Below are 23,829 nucleotides of genomic sequence, written 5' to 3'. Positions count from 1 at the left end.
CACAGCAAAGGCAAACACTGATTCCTAGAGTCAGCCAAAAGCCAAACCACAGACCTACCTTAAGATACAGAAGCAGCTCTTGGCCCCAGAAGATAAGCGACAGAATCCAAACCTCTGTTTGCTGTCAATGTCTGTAAGCACAAATGTAAAGTTCTGCCCAACTTGGTTAACTGCATGGCTGAAAATAGAGAGAGTAAAGAAGAAAAAATTAATGCTGAGCTAACTCTGTGTCAAAAGTATCTAGTCTAAGTCAATGAACCTATAACATTTCCTCTTTCAGCAGAGTTTTTTTTGAGAAACGAACTTTGAGAGTATACACCCTCTAGAAACTTAAATATGCTAGCTGCTTGGTGAGGGGCGGGGGGGATGTCCCATTTTTTAAGTGTGGGAGGGTACTAAAAATACATTTATCTTTAAATGAAAATGGTTGCAACTATCAACCATCTTCAACACAGTACACACTGTACAAACCAAACCCATGTTCTCTCATAACCCAAAATATTTCTTTATTACCTTCATTCGAGAATTGGTTTACTCCAAGAGCAAGACAATGTTTAATAACGTTAAGCTTCTTTAACTCTTGGATATTGACTTGTAGAAGCTTTATTATCCATCTACCAATTTTGCATATATGCCAGATACATCGCTCCAAAATGTTCAGCAATTGGAACCATGGCAGGTGATTCTCCTTTACTCTAGCAGCTAGGCAATCAGCTAAAAGAAAGACTAGAATAGTGTGCAAAGGAAGACAAGATAAACTAGAATCAAAAGCACACTGTGCTAAGCCCAGACATGACTATAAAAATAATTTTGTAGGACTTTTATATGATTTTTCAAAATTAAGAGTCATTTGCCTCATCTGTAAGATCTTAACAGCTCTTCAAGAATAGCACAAGTGAGCTAATAACATTCTTAGATGTTGGCTCCCACTCCCACCACAGTGGAAAGTATCGCTAGAGGAAAATTTGCTCAAGTTGGAAAAACAGTTTTGGAAAACAAAACAAAAAACCACAACCAACAACAACCACCACCAAAACAAAAGACAAAAACACAAACAATACAAAAAAAACAAGAACCAAACCACCCAAACAAACAAAACAACCCCAAAACCCCAGCATTTAAAAATTCATGTCTTTAAAAATACTATAATTCACATCCGTATTTTACAACTAATAGGTGATGCTCAAAATAGCAAGAGAAGATCAAAATAAGATGCTTTACATTTAAAGCACAGCACTTTCTGAACGCTATTTATTAACAAAATGACAGACATTCTTGAGCTTTTACCACATTTGCCTAAAGGTAATCAAATGCCTCTGTACAGCGATGGTATATTCCAGGGAAACCAAGCCCAATTCACATCCCAGTTTGTAGAGATGTAGTTTTACTGTTTAACAGAAATTTTGACATTTAGTGGTGAAGCTGGGACTAATATAATTATTAGAGGACTTTTCATGCCCATTTTGGATCTATTTGAGACCTCATAACGATATGAAATTAACACTTATTTCAGGTTACGTTCTAGTTTATTTTAGGTTTACAGAGAACTGAGAAAACTGGCTAGCATTTCCACGTGCATCTTTACTAGTCAGTGCTACCAGCCGCAACAACAAACCCCAGTCAATTCAAGGCCATTTCACTAACAGTCACGAGCCTTAAAAGCGAGCAAATACTCTCTTCTATGATGCCATACACAACACAATAAACAATTTATGTGGGAGATTATACACTCAGTGCCTAAAGAAAAAAAAAGAAAAAACCAGACTTTCAGAAATATAAGTTGGATCCGGATTGGAAAGATGTCACTGTCCAGCTTAGAAAGAAGAATCCTTCAGTGGATTCCAGACAGGGAAGGAAAAACTTGCAGTGATGAAGATGAAAAAAAGTGCTCCAAATTCACAGATGAACAAAAAAACCAGATGTTTAAAAGCATTTCAGTAGTCTGAGAATTAGACAGCGTAAGTACTATCATCCTACCGAATTCTAAATGTCAACAGAGCAACCATTTCCATAAACCATACTGAGCTGCTAGGGGATACCAAAAAATCCCTTACTGGTGTTGTGTTTTATCTGTAAAGCTTGGATGTAATGTTACTATGGTGATTTTAGTATGGTGTTTTAAAAGGGGATTATATGCTTAATTTTAACAAGGTTGAGAGCAGAGTGTGTGTGAGAAATAGCATTCTAGCTGACAATTAAAATTATGGAACAGGGGAAAAAAAAACATGCTTCATTTGCAGCAGGGAGAAGCTTGTTTATTAAACAATTATGACTAAGTTGGTAAGTTCCTCCGAAGCAAAACGAAAAGATTCTTGCATTTGTGTGATCTGCAGAAACTAAATACATCTGATAGGTCTTGCTCAAGTTTCAGCTGTCAGTTCTTCACATGGAAGGATAAACTTCCCAACATAAAAAGTGCTTTTCCTAAGACCTTAATATCAATACTTAAGATTCATAGCTCTATTTCCAAATGGGAGGAAGGTCTATTTAGAGCCTAATAGGATGGAAGCACCATAAATCTCATCTCTAAATGGGCAGATAGAAGTTAGGGTTAGAGGGAAGGGGAGAGAGGAAGAGTGATTTCTTTAAAATGCCCCATCACTGGCTGTATCTGCCTAACACAAATTAATCATAGAATCATAGAATGGTTTGGGTTGGAAGGGACCTTAAAGCTCATCTGGTTCCAACCCCCCGCCATGGGCAGGGACGCATTCCCCCAGACCAGGCTGCCCAAAGCCCCGTCCAGCCTGGCCTTGAGCACTGCCAGGGATGGGGCACCCACAGCTCCTCTGGGCAGCCTGTGCCAGTGCCTCACCACTCCCATAGTAAAGAATTTCTTCCTTGTATCTAATCTAAATCTGCCCTCTTTCAGTTTAAAGCCATTCCCCCTTCTCCTATCTCTATGTGCCCTTGTAAAAACTCCCTCTCCAGCTTTCCTTAGGCCCCCTTCAGGTACTGGAAGGCTGCTGTAAGGGCTCCCCGGAGCCTTCTCTTCTCCAGGCTGAACAACCCCAACTCTCGCAGCCTGTCCTCGTAGGAGAGGTGCTCCGGGCCTCTGAGCATCTTTCGTGGCCCTCCTCTGGACTCACTCCAGGAGGTCCATATCCTTCTTACGTTGAGGGCCCACGAGAGTGGAGTAGAGGGGGAGAATCCCCTCCCTCGCCGTGCTGGCCACGCTTCTTTTGATGCGGCCCAGGATACGGTTGGATTTCTGGGCTGCAAGCCCACGTTGCTGGGTCATGTTGAGTTTCTCATCAACCAACACCCCCAAGTCCTCCTCCTCAGGGCTGTTCTCAATCCATTCTCCGCCCAGCCTGTATTTGTGCTTGGGATTGCCCTGACCCACGTGCAGGACCTTGCACTTGGCCTTGTTGAACTTCACGAGGTTCACACAGGCCCACCTCTCCAGCCTGTAAGCTCCCTCTGGATGGCATCCCCTTCCCTCCAGCGTGTCGACCGCACCACACAGCTTGGTGTCATCAGCAAACTTGCTGAGGGTGCACTCAATCCCACTGTCCATGTCGCCGACAAAGATGTTAAACAGCACCGGTCCCAATACCGACCCCTGAGGAACATGACTTGTCACTGGTCTCCACTTGGACATCAAGCCGTTGATCGCAACTCTCTGAGTGCGGCCTCAAATATGATCGATAGTGGCTTAGCAACGTCATCCATCAGTTCCCTTAGGACCCGTGGATGCATCTTATCAGGTCCCATGGACTTGTGCACCTTCAGGTTCCTTAGATGATCTCGAACCTGATCTTCTCCTACAACGGGCAGTTCTTCATGCTCCCAGTCCGTGTCTTCACACTCTGTGACTTGGGTGGTGTGGCTAGAGCACTTGCTGGTGACAACTGAGGCAAAAAAGTCATTGAGTACCTCAGCCTTCTCCATATCCCGGGTAACCAGGTCTCCTGTTTCCTTCTGGAGAGGGCCCACATTTTCCCTAGTCTTCCTTTGATTTGCCTCAAACTTTGGTGTCCCATCACCATTTGAGGCTGTGATCTGGCAGAGGCAATAGCACATCTTCAGCTTTTGCCACCTGTTCTATAAAACATGCAGCCTTAGAAGAGACACACATGTAAGTGAAGACTTATGTCCTTTCTCAGCACTTGTTAAAGAAATACCACTGTTTAACATCAAAGTCAGAAGAGCAAGACTCAGCTCAAGTACCATTGAGCACACTTCTACCATCAAGAAGTTTCCACTGAAAGCCTGGCATAATACTGCACATAACACAGAACGTGGTTACGTAAATTTAATTTCCCCAAGTAAAAGTCCTCACAAACAGGGTATAAACTGGGGACATGACTCTAGCAGGACTTGAAAACCTAAGTTCTGTGACTGATAATGCTACTTTGGGCTCTGAGTTGGTGAAAGGAAAAGTAGCATCTATTCTTTAGTGACTACACATTTGTGATCATTTATATCAGTATCTCTTCATCATAATTCATACTGATCTTTTTCCACAGATCCTGAAGAGACATCCTACACAGAGTATTATCCCAACACAAGGTATTATCCCATGTTCCTAAGTTATTTGAACAATGAGCCAGTATCTCCACTGTTACATTAAGAATAATAATTTTGAAACCTCTCAACATTGCAGAGAGATTCTAATACTAAAATTGCCACGGCTAACAACAAGGCAACCTACTTAACTGGGAATAGTACCTAAGTATTTGGAAGGCCTTTACTGAAACCACTTCAGTATTTCTCTCTCTTTTTGTTCAGAATGAATAAATATATATTTTAAAAAAACACCCTGAGGACTAAGAATTACAGTAACTGGAGATCTGATCCAATATACCACTTTTCAGGCACATACAGAGGAATAAAATCCCACTAGAGAGTGCTAGTCAACTCTGCAAGACACAACTGTAAGGACCTTTCTGACATATGACTGAAGACAGTGTTTCTTCTAGAAGCAATTTCCTTTCACCTCAAAGTAGAAAAAGTGTTTGCTGAGAAGACTGAGGGGAATATTAAAGCATCGTCTGAAGTAATTTCATTATGGGGCTACCTGCTCACTACTTTAAATAACTTTATTTTAAATGCAATATAAAAAAGGTATAAATAAATACTCACTAGTTGGTTAACAGCAAATAGGGAAAGAAAAGACCAACTAGTGCAAATTTGTCACTTGCCGAGTTCCAGAAATAGCCTCTAAGAACAGGTATTCGATCGGTTCTAAAGTTGGAAGTAGCTAAAAGATGAAGAACATTTTGCATGTAAGATGCACTGCATTTTTCTCTTTATCATGGTCACATTAAATTAATTTGCATTCAGCGATATAAGACTGTTTACCTTCTTGCTGTAACTGGCAGGTTAATTCCCACACACAGTTCAAAGCTAAGTCAAATTTACATCAGAGAGGACTACAAGAAGTATTTATTTCTTTATATACTTACACACACTCCTATGCATGCACATGTGCGTGTGTGTATTTTTACATCAGGAAGAGAAGTAGCACACACATCTCTCTCAGCTCCCATATCCTTAACTTGGGACATCCTCTACCTTCTGGAGTATTGAAAGTCCATTCTTCATTTTAAATTATTAAGTATGCTATGGGTTATAATCTCTCCTTTATGTTCAAAATGGTTGGCTTACAGTCTTTTCAGTGACAGTCTGTGATATTCAGTCAGAAAAGCGAATCCAGAAATCGGAATCACTTTTCATTATGTTCTCATTTGCACCCCATATGGGTTTTCAGTGTTCTTATCTTTCAAAATGTTATATTGCTGGGGAAAAACAATAAACAACAAAACAAACAAAACCCCTAGCTACAATAAACCTACACATAGTAAGCATAAATATTTATAGTAGAAACACATACATGAGAAAAATATATATAAGTACTTCCCCACTCCCTCCCCTTAGGAGAGGAAAAGGATGACCAGCAAAAAGTGATTCCAAATTATAAGAAGTATTTCTGGCTTTTAAAGGTCATCTGAGTCAACAAGCACTGGTTAAGTAGCTCATGTTGACAGCCCAGGATATTCAAATTCTCTTTTTATGTACAAATCAGGTACAGCAGAGGCACTGGTAATAATAGCTGTCTCCAGCAGTGCTTCACCAGCGTCTCTCAACCCTGATCTGCAGGAACCACCTGGAGGGTTGAAAGAACAGATCATCCGCATGATCCAGTCGAGCTTTCAGCTTCCTCCAACCCCAGACTACCACATCGGCGGACAAAGGGTAGCAGTGGTTTTATTATGTAGACTCCAATCTCCAGAGAAGCATAGTAAGATTTCATCTCCATTCATACAAACTACTGAACAGTATTTCAAGATAACTAAGAAATACCAGCTGACCTACGGGTGGGGGAAAACAAGGGGAAGAGAAAAAAAATTGAACAACAGCTCAAACAAGAAGCGATACTAGAAATGGATGTTGATTTATAAAGAAAATCAATTCCTACTGTAAATATCACAGATTTCACTGAAATGAGAAAAAGATTTCTAGCAGTTTAATCACAGTTAAGGTCAATTTCATCACTCAAAACCATTCGGTGTGTGAGCTGAGCTGAGACGACGACGCTAACCAATTAAGCGATGCTCGGAGATGGTATGAGCAGCGGTGCGTCCTTTCAAAATTTCAATGCTTGTTCTCTTCACAAAACCATCAAAAATAACTCACAATAAAAAGCAAAACTAAAAAACTAAAAAAAGTTCTCGAGTTTTCTAAATACAAGAATTAAATATTCTCAGTTCCTGTCAAATCCATTGTAACTTACAATTTTTTTAAAAAAAAATTTAGAAGCCACATGAAGCCACCAAGCAAAGCACCAGCGTTCCAACAAGATCAAGAGGCCTTTAAATGTAAAGCACTTAATTCATTATTCTGCCCAAATTTTGACAATTAAGAAATAAAATACATATCCACACAAAGCTTTGACATTAATATACATATTTGACAATAACTACCCAAGCATTTTCCCATCCATGTATTACACAGAAGTAAACCAAAATGCACTCTTACTGCTGCCACTGAACAGCTCAAACTTTTAAAACTTTTTTTTTTTTGATGGTGCCCATAAAAACCCCAGGAAAAAGTGATTCTAAGACTATAATTTGCACTTGGGTGCTTTAAATCACAGTCAAGCAGACAGAACATTAAGAATGGTATGGTTTTTATTTTCTACAGTGGTTTTATTGACAAGCTTATTTTCTTGTAAAGTTTGAAAAGCTAACACTACCTGTCCACATAGAAGGGGAAACAAAACTTGGTCAAAGTCTGTAGAACTTCCTGTGGAGAGAAAAAGAGATAATTTATACATCTATTGGGACCAATAAATCTAATATTAACCACATCACACAATTTCACAACTTTGCCCTGAAGAAACAAGAGACAGATGAAGAAATATGGGCTTTATCAATTACATAGAAGGAGTACCAGGCAGTCAATCATGTGAAATAATAAACATGATCAAACTTCATTAAAAATGAAAAATTAATCAAGATTCACACATGGGCAGGCAGCAGGAGCCATCCAGCAATTCTCCAAAGAGTAGGAGGAGGTTGGGTTGTTGAGTGTTAACACCTCTCTAGGGACAATCTCTACCCTGACCATATGGATCATAGTGAATAACACCAAACCACATGGGTTTGGCCTGGCAGGACCACTTCTGCTGGCACAGCTTTTGACTGTTACCTAGGAACAGAGGTCTGGGGGATTAGAGAATACTTCCTAACATCAGCAAGATAAATAACAAAAGATAAAGCCAATAGGTCTCATAGCAGGAATGTTTAACGTTGCCTACTGCTGTTAGAAAGAAAATCTGAGTGTTAGAAGACTGATTAAAATAACGTGTATTAAAATTAATACAAGTTGTTTAACCTACAAACTGTTTTCTAAATGTTGCAAAACAGCACCATAGACAAACTTTTAAGTATAGCCTTTGCATGATCTCAAATAAAAAGCATGAATATGAAAACTGAAAACTTGATCAGCAGAGAAATTAATCAACTTTACAACTTTAAACAAATACAGACATTAAAGAGGCAAAGCCAGAAACATTTTAGTCCCAGAATAGTTGTGTTCGTAGCCAAAAGTTATCCATTTACATTATAATCCTTTAACACATTCAAAATTTGAATTCTATAATCCACAACCCACCATAAAGGTCTGCCCAGTTTGCAGACCTTTACTACCAGCCAATTCATTGTTCATTCTCCTTCACACTTAAATATTTCAGGACCTGAAATGTAAACTATATTTCTGCTTTCAGCTGAAACAAGATAACCCTGACTAAATGACAAACCCTCTGGTAAATTCAACACTTTTCTGACCAATAGTAATAAATTATCATCAATACCTAAATTGATGCTTCCCGCTTCATTTATTTCTAAAACCAATGCCATCATTCAACAAATAAACTACATCAATCTAATAACCTATTCAATGAAGCAGAAAACATATTGACTCCTTTGCAAGAACATGTTCCTCCTACATAATTCAAACAAGCACATCCCATTCTTAGCAATGGTTTCAGGCTCAACTGCTCTTCTTTGGAGGTTTCTTGACAACTAAAATGTGGCAAGTTCTTAAGATTTCAGGCAGAAACAGATATGGAAACTTTGACTTCTTGACAGTTTATTGATAGATTATTTAACAACCTCCTGTTTTTAAAGAACAAGAAAGGATCTACTGAAGAATGCCATGTAAAGCAAAGAAGTATCCTCCTTTCAATTTCAGCAGGAAACTTGGCAAGGAGCTATACAGGTTTCAGAGTAAACTGCAGAAATATGTATTCGGATACAGAACAATGCCTTGATAGCAAAGGCCTCATCGATGTGATTGGGTTCACCCTTGTGCAGAATCTCACCTATTTCCACAAGGATCGACCGTCTGCTGAACAGCTCTGACTGCTTGTGCACAGAAACTACATCTTGACAAGTGTTAACCATTACACAGTTGTCCTTTACCCACAACTGAAATCTCAATGCATAACGATAAAAAAACCCACAACAATTTTAAAGAATCAAAATTATAATCACAGGAGAGTAAAGCGCCTGTATTATTACTGGCCTTATCAATACAAATTGTCCTCAAAATAATGACTGCACATCTAATTTTTTAGAAACAAAGCCACGTAGCTGCTACATAGAATTCTGAAATAGAAGTGTTAAAAGATAACAAGTCATCAGTCGCCTCAAAATGGCAGAATATATCCTCTCCATTATTTTGATGATTTAAATAATTACTGTAACTGCAAGCAAAAACATCACATAATAAAACTTTATCATCTCATCAGCACTGTTATTGTAAGATAATAGCATATTACTCAGAACTTACTTTGCACTTGTTTCTTGATATATAAAGCTTCCAAAACACAGAAAACAAAATTTTCACTTAAAGAGGCAATATATTGAATCTGTACCACCATACATTGCCTTGTCTTTTAAAGAAAGATTTTACCGTGATACTATTATGTGGCTTCTATAATGTTAGTGGACATAATTTGCCACTCATTATACACCAATACTTATCTGCCTTGATTTACAACTAAAAAATTGAGACTAGTACAGGTTAACTACAGACGTATTTTTAAATTTTAACTAATAAAAAAAAACCCCCACACATACAGAATTAGCTTTTAATTAGCAAGAAAGCTCATCGTTTGCATGTAAGAAATACAATTACTTACTATTCAATTTTTGCTCAAGTTGCAAGCTTGTTACTATTAATGTAATGTTTTTCCTTTTTTTTTTTTTTTCCCCTTTAAATACCGCTCAGTTTGAGAGATTAGCAATGCCTACGTAATACACAAGATCGTACAAGACCTCTTTAGGTGGGTGGTTACTTATGCCCTAGAAAAATCATCAGTTCTTCAGGATTTCAAACCAAAACCATAACAAAACCAAACCTAGAATCCCTCCATGTCAGCATCTTATAATCCTTTTTATGTTTTAACCTAAGATGAAACACAGAAGTAGTATCAATAGCCTGTTTTCTTACTTTATTCCCCTATGCCTATTTTCTTAAAGAAAAACCTACGTAAATGCCTCTAAAGCAAAACACCCTAAAAAGAAGAAAAAAACCCAACCCATAACAATCCAGGACACACAGCTGATAAGCATAAATTACCCAGTAGCTGAAACCAGTGTCTCTAGGGTATCACATGCCAGTTTTCTGGATCAATCCCCAAGTTTATATTTTCACAAATCTTTTTACATGCAGTTTGATTTTTAACATTTTAATGAGCAAAAAGTGCATCTATAGCAGCCAGTCACCACAGTTAAAGTGCAGGGCATGAACTGCGTCCCCTGAGGGATTCAGCCCAGCCGTGTCACCGGTGGCTTTAGGACATACACCACCTGGTTCCTTGTCCCAAGGTTCCAACTCTTTTCATAATCAAAACACTGCTGACATTATAAACCCCACATGGGTTTTCTAAAATCCTTCCCAATCAATAAAGCCAGTACATAACTTATCGGAGACAACACAGAGCTCATTGATTAAGTTTGGTTTCAGTAGCAAAGTTTTCAAAATAAATGAGGCAGGAATACAGTGTTCAGCCCTTTTGTGTCACATCGCAATTTATGAAGGTGAGGCAGTCTCTAAAAGGATTTCCTACACACACACACACACACGAGATACTTGAAAAGCATATGGAAAGCAAGGTTGTTAAATACACACAATACACACTTGGCTTATGTCCTGAATTATCTATGTATTGAGATGAAATAATAAAGAAAGCTCAACATTACTGAAAGATTTCGCATATTCACTTGTGAAATTTAATATGCAAGCTGTATCTTATCTCAAGTCTTTTTTATTTTTATTTTAAACCTTTCACCGTATGCTCCCACTTCCAAATCAATGGAACAACTTCAGAACCTCTTAAATATACAGGATCGCTTTATTTCTCCTGTTCAAGTGAACATCGGTAAGAAATATCCCATGCTGCAGCTACAATTAAATAAAACCGCACTGATAAAATGATATGCAAATTGATGGTCTAATGCAAGAACAGCAGACTGTTGCAAACAATCTACTCTTAAAGACGCGTGATGCAACAGACATTCAAAGTGGAACAAGAAGTCTAAGTAGAAGTTGGAGAGAAAAGAAATTAAAATACAGGCAGAGATCTGTGAGAAATGATCAATGATTAAGGCAAAACATTCAAATATTAATGTGAGTCAGAGAAGGAGAACAATACAGCACAAAACCCAACAGGCTGGGGACCTGGATTTTGGAAGCCTGTTGGGACAGCTGAGGAAAACCTAGACGAAGTTGAAAAGACCACCCAGAGTACAGACCAGAGCTTTAGCCGTGGGTCATGGGGGGGGCGGGAAATAACACAAAAAAAACAAGCCATATCTCAGAAAGTACATACATTTTTACAGGAGGACAATTCAAATATTACAAGAGAACGGAGCATTGCAAGTAAGACGAGTCTTCCACGGAGAGATGAGTCGGTGATGAAAAAGATAAATGCTGCTTTATTTCCTCGACCTTAAACCAGAGGTGAAGCATAGGTGAGGCTGCTGTAAGTGAAACGCTAAACAGAGAGGGTGGAAATACAAATAGTTTTCACCTTATGCAGCTTGAAATACCACCTGAAGCCATGAGACAAACACGAAATCCATCCTCTTCGCATGGAGGGACACCAAGAGAGTTTCAGGAACACATCGTCAGACTGATGAAGGAAGGAAGAGATGCTGGAGAGCAACAAGGGTTACGAACAGAACAGTGCCAGCCAGTCTTCTGGGATCCAGGGAAGGAAGAATAGGTACAGGATCCCGACTTGAGCAGCAAGCAACTACAGATTATTTATTTCTGCTCAGGAACATCAAATTTAAACATAGCAAAAACGTCAATATAGCGTAAAAGAGTGCTAAGACATTAAATGAACCAAAATAGTATCCAATTATTTTGAAATTTGGGTTGTATATTAATCTACCTTACAGCCACAAAACTGTAAACTGGTCTTATATTTAATTCATCTATTTGAATAATTTTAAGCTAATGGTTAATTAAATCATCCACTGCAACACTGAACAACAGGTTTAAGAATTCAAAACAGTTGCCAGTGCACCCAGATAACCAACCTAAACCTGACAACAACTCTGTTTAAAACCCAAGGGGTGGTGAAAGAAAAAGTAGAGAACAATCTAGAACACCTTCAATTCTGTTACCCATGCAGTTGATCAGAAATTCATAATCCTTTTCCTAGGAAAGGGAACATCTTTCTGCACAATAATAAGCACCTTAGTAACAAGTTTGGCTAACCGCTTTAAACATTTTACAAAGCAACCACTTACAATGTATGGGAAAAGGCAGTCATGTTTCAAAACTTCATTTGAAGAATATAAATGTAAAAAAGCAATGCCAGCACAAAAACCTCAGCCACTAACTTGAGCAGAGCTATGAGTAACAACGAGGGATCAGTACATTTTGTCTTCTGAAAATTTAAACTTTAATTTGCATTTATTATTAGTGTCATCTTATATTATCTTACATCAAATTTTCCTAAAGTTATTATTACAGATTATTCTCATCAATTAACAAATGCCATGTAATTATGTAGTTAAAAATCAGGAGAAGCACTCCAATTCAAGCAGCTTATAAAAACTAATTCTCAAATTAAAAAAAGTATCCCGCATGCAGAGGCCAGCATCACACAGCCACAACAAAAAGCTGAGATTCTACAAGATGACGAAGGAAAGAACAAGAAACTTAAAAGCAAGATTTCTCTAGATTTTAAAGATTTTTCTAGTTTTTTAAAAAACAATACAACACAGATTTTTTAAAAAATCATTGCTCACTTAAAATATTTATGTCAAATTTCATCTTGCATTGATTTTATCATAAAATCTTTTTACATCTTATAGCAGTACTGAATGTTACTGATTTTTATAACGGTCAAAATATTTTAATCAGTTCTTTAGAAGAACATTCTACCCCCAAAAAACAGGAGCATAATTTGCTTAGTAGCATTAATTTAAATTACCTTAGTTTAATTTAATTACTTACTTTTTAAAGTTCTACTAGTATTCCAACACAACTCTGGAGCACTAGCTCATCCATTTGCTTAGTGTTTTAAAAATCCATTAGCTCTTTTTGAGCAATTATAAAGCTTGAATTAGGGGAGGTTTTTTCTTCTACAAAAGTCACTTCTTCCTGTAGGAGGGTCAGAAGGGGAATGGTACCCAGTATGAAATAACGTCATTTCACTGGAGGTAACCAATTGTTCTCAGGAAAATGCTATTTTTTTAAAAACAAACAAAAAACCCAACACATATATACGCAATCCTGCTAATAGGAAGAGCACGAGATAAATAACATTTCCTAAGCATATTGAGGCCTGCTATCATTTAAATATTTTAAACGTACAAAATATGTGCACAGATGGGCAACTTTTCTACTTGCATTACTAAAAACATATTTCAAGATAAAGCTCAAAATCCCTGAATTTTTTAAACCTAATTGTGACTCTGTTCCTTAGAATTCACACCCCAAGGCCAAAGCTTTCCTGCCACCAGTCCTTCAAATCTGATTTGGACATTACACGGGAGGAGGCTCCAAGCCTCCCTGAGGTCTCACTCCTTTTACAACATACGCAAAAACAGTAGATAATGGGCCTAGGCTGAATTCACTGCTCTGCACAGCTCCTCCTGGGACACAGGCCTAGCAGATGTGATAAAAACTGTGTCAGAGAAGTAGCTCTAGTTTTTGCCTTAATGACAACTTCAACCTCTCAACTAATAGAACAAAAGAACAGAAACGGCTATTACTTTTTTCCAGTAGGAAAAAATCTGAAAGTAAAGCTGAACTAAAGATTTAAGCAGTTTTTCAAAGAGATCTCCTCAATAAATGTCTTTAAAACCCCTTCAATAAAATTAAGATTTAGTTTTATTCTAAGACAAATGGATTTTAGCTAACATGCTAAAAAACACTCACAAAACATCTACAGCTCCTGTGGTAAGAATAATTGTTCCAGTCTTAAATCACAAAGAACTGAAAAATTATACAAACGAGCATAAAAAAATCAGGTCCAATTATGTGCATAAACATTGATCAATTGGTAAAGATAAGAAGTGTCAATATCGGAAAGCTAGAACACTAATTGAATCAAATGCATTTTAAACATTTAGTGACTAAAAACGAGGAACATTTTCACTTCCACATTCAGGAAAAATTAGGTGAGAACTATTAGCTGTGAAAAGATAATCGCATACTTCTCACACCATAAGTCAATTGCACGGGTATATTGCATCAAAAACAAAGCTTGAAATATATACTTTGGTTAACATTTGCTAAATATTATAATTCTGGCTTAAGATGACCGGCCCTTTTAGACGTTGTCTCAAATGCTCTATTCAGCTACAACGGCATACCCACTTAATCAGCAATCATTGTTCTCTGAGGCAGGACTTTGTTGTCAAGACATGCACTGAAACCTTTAAAAAATTTCAGAACTGGCATAAGAAAAAAGTGATCTTTGTCAAACAAGGACAAATTTATGCAAATCTTTTATAAACATTCACAAACATTTATTTAGCTTTTGAAATGTTGGCCTCATTTGAGAGCATGAAAATGAGGGGGAAGTAGGAAGATGCAAAGGACAGCTTAGAGGCTGGCACACTACATAAATATTCAGAAGGAAGATTATAGGATTCATGTTAGGCTGTCTTAGGTTTCTCCAAAGTCCACATAGAATACCAAAGAACAAAACTAACGAGAAGTAGAGCAGATGTTAGACAATGCAGCAGCCCTCTTTTCCACACTCACTTGGCTATACTTCGATGCTTTCATTTTTTCTTTCAATATGGTTAGGTCATTCAAGGATTCTCCTATAGACTCTGTATTGTGGCTACAGAGCTATAAGCTGGACCTCTGTCAGCTTTCCAAAAGTTTCCAATGAAAAGGCATTATGCAAATTCTACCTCTCTTACTCTCTTTCAGGAAAAAAAGCCTCCAGTATGCAGTCATTGGAGTATTGGAAGTCCCAGCCTTCATTTCTGTATGGTTGTGTTTGCCTTAGGGCCATGCTGCTTGTTTTGACAGTGGATCCCCCTAGATAGTTGGGATTAGTCGAGCTTGTTTAGATAAACTTGAAATCAAGGCCTTCTCTAGGTAGACAGCTAGATGTAGCTACTGAGTTTCCAGCTGCCTTCTTCTTTCATCCCAAAACAACTGCAGATTCACAGTAGAGATCACAGCCACAGGCTATGTCACATACATAAGTACAAAATTAAAGGCTGCTAAAAGAAGCCTTTGTAAGTCTTAGTGCTAAAATAAGGAATCTGTACTGCATAGTTTAAACAAATTATTCAAGAAGCACCAATAAAGGTCTGCAACGATAGTTAACAAGACACGTTCACAAAAGAAATACCCTGTTGACATAAATGGGCAAGATCGTGCTTTGTTAATCACTTCTGCACCATCCACTGTCCAACCTTTTTAAAAATATATGCAAGCAAATACACTAAAACAGTACCTGCTAGAATATCTGAAAATGAGCTCTGTTTATCAAATACAAACTTTATGATCATAGGAGCCTATTATGATGGTGCTATTCCAATTAGATTTTCAGGCTAGATTTGATCTTTACTATAATCAGATAACGCAAACATAGGAATTCATTCACACAAATACAATACGTTAAAAGAGAAGGGCCAGAGCTCCAAACCCAAATTAAAACCTAAAATCAAATCCCGCACAGTTCAGTCCCAACAGGAGACTCATTTTTCGGGGGGGGGGGGGGGGGGGGGGGGGGGGGGCAGGAAAAAACAAAAACAAAAACAAAAACAAAACCCAAACAAACAAACAAAAAACCCCACACCACCACAGTTTTGGCTTTTAAAACCTGTAGTCTCTTCCAGCCGGGTGCAAATTTTCATATACACTACTGCAGCATCCAGGCACAACAGACAGGAAACTAAATTAAAGGAAAAATTAATCACTAGGATGTTATAAATAAACAACCAGCAAAAAAACCCAAAAGAAAGAAAGAAAGAAACAAAAAACTTAGTTCAATGAATAGCAAATATCATTAAAAAAATCAAATCCTGTCCTTTGCTCAAGAAAAAGGATAGGAAGAAACTTGCAATGTTGAAAAGATTTACATAGTTTACATAAAGACAACAGCAGAATTTTATGTTAAGAAGCAAAGGTAAGAATTTGCCACCACCAACTTCTCTGCCTTTGTGCAAAGGACTTCAGTATCACTTTTCTGCCGTTTCCATATCACAGAAATTCTGCCATCTCTCACTGTAAAATTAAGTCATTTCACTGACAAGATCTTTTATAGAAATTCAAAGCATTAAAAAGTGTGAAAGAATCATGTTAGCCTCCCATTTCTTCCTGCACTGGTTACCAAAGAGAATATTAGAGTGTATATGAAATTCAGTTACTCATCCCATATCATAAATTCTCCATTAGTGACATCCTTACTAGGAAATAAGCTACAGACTGGGAATCCTAACCAACAAGTGAGCAAAATACGTAATTCCTGAGAAGTAATGAGAAAAAACAGTTTCATCATGCTATTGTGCTGAAAAGGAAACAGAACACTTTTAGAATTTTTACCTAAAAATTAAACATGACTGCTAAGAAAAATGCCATGGATATACCTAGCACAGCATTATCAAATACCAGAAACTGATATAATTCATGGATTTACCTTCTCACAAAAGTCTTCTAATTGCTAGTATGTAACAGGAAGACCCACCTCATTAACACGTGGCTCAGAGGCTGGTGCCAGAGGTGGAATTTGGGGTTTTTCAGTCACGGGGCAGTTGACACGGCACCAGGCCTGCTGGAGACAGATGGGGTTCACCCGTCGCAAAGGGGGAAAAGGATCCTGGCTCAGGAGTGAGCAGGCCTCGTTGAGAGAGCTTGAAACTAGATGCGAAGGGGGAAAGGGATAAAACCAGGCTTGCTAGGGATGAGCCTAGGGGTGGCATGCCTGTCTTGGAGAAGAGATCTATAGCCCAACTGAAGTGCATTTACACCAACGCACGCAGCATGGGCAATAAACAGGAGGAGCTGGAAGCCATTGTGTGGCAGGAAAACGATGATGTGGTCGCCATCATGGAAACATGGTGGGATGACTCACACAACTGGAGTGCTGCAATGGATGGCTACAAGCTCTCTAGAAGGGATAGGCAAGGAAGGAGAGGTGGCGGGGTAGCCTTGTACGTTAGAGAGGGTTTTGACTGTCTAGAACTCAACGACGGTAATGATAAGGTTGAGTGCTTATGGGTAAAGATCAGAGGGAAGGCTAACAAGGCAGATATCCCGGTGGGAGTCTGTTATAGACCACCCAACCAGGATGAGGAAACAGATGAAGTATTCTACAAGCGGTTGGCCGAAGTCTCACAATCTCTAGCCCTTTTTCTCACGGGAGACTTCAACTTACCAGATCTCTGCTGGAAACAGAACACAGCAGAGAGGAAGCAGTCTCGGAGGCTCCTGGAGTGTGTGGGAGAGAACTCCCTGACGCAGCTGGTAAGTGAGCCAACCAGGGGAGGTGCCCCGCTGGACCTGCTGTTTGCGAACAGAGAGGGTCTGGTGGGTGATGTGGTGGTCGGAGGCTGTCTTGGGCTCAGTGACCATGTAATGACAGAGTTTTCAATTCTTGGAGAAGCAAGGAAGGGGGTCAGCAAAACCGCTACCCTGAACTTTAGAAGGGCAGACTTTGGATTGTTTAGGAGTCTGGTTAGCAGAGTCCCTTGGGAGGCAGTCCTGAAGGGCAAAGGAGTCCAGGAAGGGTGGGTGTTATTCAGGAAGGAAATCTCAAAGGCGCAGGAGCAGGCCGTCCCCGTGTGCCGTAAGTCGAGCAGGCGGGGGAGAAGCCTGGCCTGGCTGAACAGGGAGCTTTGGAAAAAAAGGAGAGCCTACCACCTCTGGAAAAAGGGGCAGGTGACTCAGGAGGACTACAAGGATGTTGTAGAGGTTATGCAGGGAGAAGATTAGAAAGGCGAAGGCCCAGCTAGAACTTAAACTGGCCACCACCGTTAAAGATAACAAAAAATGTTTTTACAAATATATCCACAACAAAAGGAGGGCCAGGGACAATCTCCATCCTTTGCTGGATGCGGAGGGAAACATTGCCACAAAGGATGAAGAGAAGGCTGAGGTACTTAATGCCTTCTTTGCCTCAGTCTTTAATAGTCAGACTGGTCATCCTCGGGGTTTTCAGGCCCCTGAGCTGGGAGATGGAGATAGGATGCAGAATGAAGCCCCAGCTGTCGAAGAGGTGGCAGTCACCGACCTGCTCCTCCACCTGAATGCTCACAAGTCCATGCGGCCAGATGGGATCCACCCGAGGATACTGAGGGAGCTGACAGGGGAGCTGGCCAAGCCACTCTCCATCATCTATCAGCAGTCCTGGTCAACCGGGGAGGTCCCAGATGACTGGAAGCTAGCAAACGTGACACCCCTCTACAAGAAGTGTCAGAAGGAGGATCTGGGAAACTACAGGCCTGTCAGCCTGACCTCGGTGCCGGGGAAGGTCATGGAGCAGGTCATCTTGAGTGCCATTATGCGGCACGCATGGGACAACCGGGGGATCAGGCTCAGCCAGCATGGGTTTATGAAAGCGAGGTCCTGCTTCACTAACCTGGTCTCCTTCTATGACAAGGTGACCCACTTAGCGGATGAGGGGAAGGCTGTGGATGTTGTCTACTTGGACTCTAGTAAAGCCTTTGACGCTGTCTCCCACAGCATTCTCCTGGAGAAGCTGGCTGCACAGGGCTTGGATAAGTGCACTCTGCACTGGGTTAAAAACTGGCTGGAGGGCCGAGCCCAGAGAGTGGTGGTGAATGGAGTCAAATCCAGTTGGCGGCCGGTCACGAGTGGTGTTCCCCAGGGCTCAGTGTTGGGGCCGGTCCTGTTCAATATCTTCATTGATGATCTGGATGAGGGGATTGAGTACAGCCTCAGTCAGTTTGCAGATGACACCAAGTTGGGTGGAAGTGTCGATCTGCTGGAGGGTAGGAAGGCCCTACAGAGGGACCTGGACAGACTGGGTCATTGGGCCGGGGCCAGCTGTATGAGATTCAACAAGGCTCAGTGCCTTCAGTCACAACAACCCCAGGCAATGCTACAGGCTGGGGGAGGAGTGGCTGGAGAGCTGCCTGGCTGAAAAGGACCTGGGGGTGTTGGTCGACAGCCACCTGAACGTGAGCCGGCAGTGTGCCCAGGTGGCCAAGAAGGCCAATGGCATCCTGGCTTGTATCAGGAATAGTGTGGCCAGCAGGACCAGGGAGGTGATAGTGTCCCTGTACTCGGCACTGGTGAGGCCGCACCCCGAGTACTGTGTTCAGTTCTGGGCCCCTCACTACAAGAAGGACATCGAGGTGCTGGAGTGTGTCCAGAGGAGGGCAACGAAGTTGGTGAAGGGTCTAGAGCACAAGTCTTATGAGGAGTGGCTGAGGGAACTGGGGTTGTTTAACCTGGAGAAGAGAAGGCTGAGGGGAGACCTTATTGCTTTCTACAGCTACCTGAAAGGAGGTTGTAGCGAGGTGGGGGTCAGTCTCTTCTCCCTAGTAACAAGCAATGGGACGAGAGGAAATGGCCTTAAGCTGCGCCAGGGGAGGTTTAGGTTGGATATTAGGAAAAAATTCTTCACCGACAGGGTAGTCAGGCATTAGAACAGGCTGCCCAGGGAAGTGGGTTGAGTCTGCATCCCTGGAGGTATTTAAAAGACAGGTAGACATGGTGCTCGAGGACATGGTTTAGTGGTGGACTTGGCAGGGATAGGTTAATGGTTGGACTCGATGATCTTAAGGGTCTTTTCCAACCTTAACGATTCTATGACCAAGGTCGTCCTTACTGCTGGAGAGAAGAACACATAGCTGCGGAAGAGCCTGAAAGCTAGTCACTGAAGAAGTTACTTAACAGCTCCGTTACACAGGTGCTATCTACTTTTTGCCCCTGAGGAAACATAACAAAACTGAACAACTATCCCAAAGGTGGCAACAGCTGACCAATTTTTAAAATTCTGGAGTACCTGTTCCTCAGGCTTGCATTCACATCATACCTATTTGAGAATTCTCTAAAGGAGAAGGAAGGAGAAAATCATGATATACGATGAGGACACTAGTGCCCCCAGGGAAAGAATTTTTCTAACATTAAACTTTGCAGAGATGAGATGGAGTCAGTGATCACCTTAGATAACTGAAGGTTATAAGAGGATACAGCTTTTCAAATTTATCAGTATTTTCACAACTTTTAGATTTCCAAATACAAGAATATGCTAGAGAGAACAGTGATCAAAAACCTGAAAGCTATAAAAAAAAACATTTGTTAGCCATGGAAAGCATTTTTTACTTGAAGACAAGACAGCTGATATGTACAAAGATGACTGAACTTAGAAACTTAAGTTTTCCAAGTATAAAGCTAAGAACTTTGGACTTTCCTGGGTTAACACAGAATAATTTCCAACTTTTCCCTATAATATGCTACCAGTCTTATGCTGCTGCCCAGACACACGTGAAAATTTGAGTACGTGAACACCAATCAATCTTATCTATCACCAACAAACCCTTTCTTTCAGGCTACTTTCCAATCATTCCTTTAAAAAAAAAATTAAAAAAGAACAAAGAATAATGCATGCAAAATAATTTGGGAAATTCAATTAAGGCATCACGCAATCTAAATGCTTTGCACTATACATTTATGAGATTATTCAGAAGTTATACTAAAACCAATAGCAAATATGCCAACATAGACCTCATGATGATGGCCATGAGAAAATGCAGTACCACGAAATTGAACTGTGTAAAAATCTCAAAATTCCAGTTATAAACACTCTCATAGACTAGTTTTCTTTCACAGCTAAGGTAGGAAAGTATTAAAAAATACATACCTTCCAGAACACGCGTTCTACTATTTTGCTATGTTATAGTAACTTGGAATTCAGTACCCCTGCCATTTAGTACTCATACGTTCACTGGCATTCCTACACACGTCTTGTGTGTTGTGTATTCTTCAGGGCACTCCACCCTTACAGTCTCATCTACAGAGGGCACAGCGTTTTGATAACCATGCAGATGACTACAACTGAACACTTGTTATTACTGAAGTAACAAATCACCATCTGACTTCATTGAGAAGCAACATTTTAATATAAAATTCCTCCTCCTGAAAAGATTGGACAGATTATGTGATCTTACAGTTCGTCACTTGGGAGTGTGAGGTGTGGAGCAAATAAAAGGTCATGCCTGCTTTAAAGTAAGTATCACGCATACCAAGACTCTCTAGTTAGGAAACCCCAAAGAAGTTATATTTCCATTCACACCACCCCAAACCCAAACTCCAGGAAGTCCCTTTGCTGTCAAGAATAAGTCATGGAAACCTCTTGCCACCTTGGAAACCAACGCAAAAGAATTCCCTTTCATACCCTCTACAAGCACCCGCACTTGGCTACAAGAACTCAGGATGATCCATTTAAACAACACAGCACAAGCTGTTTTGTCTGGTTTGATGCTCTTTTACATGCCACAGGATGATCTGCAAATAAAAATATACTTTTATTTCCCACGTGCTTTTTGTCTTTACAGCACCTTCAGCGAAGCTTTAGCTTCTTTATCGCTTTTTTTTAATGCATTTATACACCGGGGTACGGGCAGACAAGTTGCAAGAGCAGGAATCCAAAGAACTCTTTCCTCCTCCACATGCTCAGGAAATTTTGAAGCATTAATGACTACTTTAGGAGCTACAAAACAATTGTTCTCCTTATGTTGTTACAATAGTACAGCTACATTAAAGAAGCAATAGAAAACGTATTAAGGGGAAAAAAGCTGCAAGACAGCTCAATGCTCGTTAGTAGTATGGTTTGAAAAATAGTCTTAGTCATCAGCAATTGAGATTTTTAAGCTAGACAACTAAGTCATCCCACTAAACTCTTGATTTAAAAGTGATCTCTAATCAACTGAGAAATTGTTTAACTACTTTATGACTGTTAATATAAAGACATGGCATATCTGAGATTGATTCGTAACTCTAACCTTGACGACACCACTTACCTGCAGATACTTATTTTGATCGTGTTTCAAAATAAGTTCTCCTGTTTGCAAAGGACAGTACTTCCCAGTATTCCCATACATGCAAACATCAACATAATCAGCCATAGCAAGGAAGACCGTTACATGCATTGAGATGTGCTGACAATTTTAATATGCTTACACCCACCATATTGTCAGACGCTTGAATTTTATTTTATTTTTAAATAAAACAAATACACTTTCTACATATTACAAGTTTTAAAACAGTATTTTTGAAACTGTTTATAAATTGATCTATAGCACCAGTATAGAACTGAATGGTTCAGGAGACTGAAACAGGACAACTTTCTAAACTATTTTGATAATGACTGGCTTAACAAACCAAAGTAGAATATTACTGCATAAGCATCTCCCATTTTAAAGAAACCCATCTTTACTTGAAGTGAATATTTTATAGTTTTATCAATAAATTTAAACATAAGTGATAATGATTACTCACTTTAGGCCTGATCCCACAACCTTTACTCACACGAGTAGTCCCATAGGATTTTAATATGACTACCTCAACGAATAAGGGTTGGCAGGACAGGTTTTAAATTATTCATATATTCACAGATTTTTAAGGCCAGAAGGGATCATTATGATCATCTAGTCTGACCTCTTGTATAACAAAGGCCATACGATTGTATCCAGTAATATTTGCACTCAGCTGAATAATTTGTGGTGAAATCAAATTCTGTTTATTGAACTTCCAATATTGATTCAAATTTTACAGGAAAGAAAACAGGAATTGTTTAGAAAGTGGCTTGAACTACATTTCCTCCCGCTTGAACCCAATTATTCCTCTATTTCTATTCCAAATTCTTCTCACTTCTGGACACTGGCTTTTGACATGACTTTCACACACAGACTTTAGAGTCCAACACTACCTCAGGTACTCTCAGGCCAAAATCAAGTCATCTCCTCGGCTCCTTCAAAAGATTAATTGGCAGTTAATTACTATTTGTTTTCTGCACTTCTACCACTCCTGCCCTGCACCATAATTTCTGAAATACAGCTATCATAACTGGAAAAACTTTCGACTAGTGTTATCAATGATGCAACGAACACAGAAAACAGCATCTCCATCTCAGCTCTTTCATGGGCAGGAACAAATGGAGTAGCTGCTTAGATTACTAGCTTAAAGATAAAAAAGAAATAGTTTTGAGTACTTTGTCACTCAGCATGCCTTAGACTTCAGGACTAACTTTTTTCAGGATACTTACAAAGACTGACTTACTATTTTGCTCTGCACAAATCCACTGCAATGATTTTTGCAGCCCGTCACCCAGTAGTAGTAAAATAAACACACGAAGTAATAAAGAAACCTAGAATGCTATGATGCTATGTGAAAGTCAGTGCAGATCTGATGGATTACTAAAAGCAGCTATTCTATTAGGCTGTTAAATATATACTCTGGCTGAATTCTCTCATCACAGAAATACTTAACTACCCTAATCCTTAGATTTACTAACTTCAATTCTAAAATGGAACTTGGATGAACAGATTATGTCAAAGGTTCTATTAAGATGCAAATCATCTTTGCCATGCGCTTCTCAAGGTTTGCAATTCTATCTAGCACAAATGCCTTGTAATGCACTTAGAACAAGGATAGTATACCCTACTATGTACACAAAGATATTAGATTTTAAGAGGTTCTGAAAAGGCACAAACACAAATACATAAGAAAAACTGACCTCTCACCTACTTGGTCTAAAGAAAATGTAATGAAAAAACAACTTGTAACATACGACAAGGATGATAGAACAAGACAGAGCAAAGGAGGAATATATATTTTCTTCACTTTCCTATATTAAAGGATATA

At 39.5% G+C, this 23,829-nt stretch overlaps 1 protein-coding gene across 3 annotated transcripts in view; it reads right to left on the bottom strand.

Annotated features, from left to right (window-relative positions):
- DENND1A (DENN domain containing 1A) overlaps positions 1-23,829 on the bottom strand; it is a gene marked incomplete at its 3' end in the record, with an annotated part of 220,596 nt that overhangs the window by 154,436 nt on the left and 42,331 nt on the right. For all 3 annotated transcript variants that reach the window (XM_082327588.1, XM_082327589.1, XM_082327590.1), the window contains exons 4-5: positions 7,202-7,251; positions 59-178 (exon numbers count right to left, since the gene is read on the bottom strand). In XM_082327588.1, coding sequence (XP_082183714.1) covers positions 59-178; positions 7,202-7,251 — 170 coding nt within the window. The remainder of the gene's footprint in view (positions 1-58; positions 179-7,201; positions 7,252-23,829) is intronic.

This window comes from Platalea leucorodia (genome assembly GCF_965183815.1).
Source record: "Platalea leucorodia genome assembly, chromosome: 15".
NCBI lineage: Eukaryota > Metazoa > Chordata > Aves > Pelecaniformes > Threskiornithidae > Platalea > Platalea leucorodia.
This window is presented reverse-complemented; position numbering and strand designations above follow the sequence as displayed.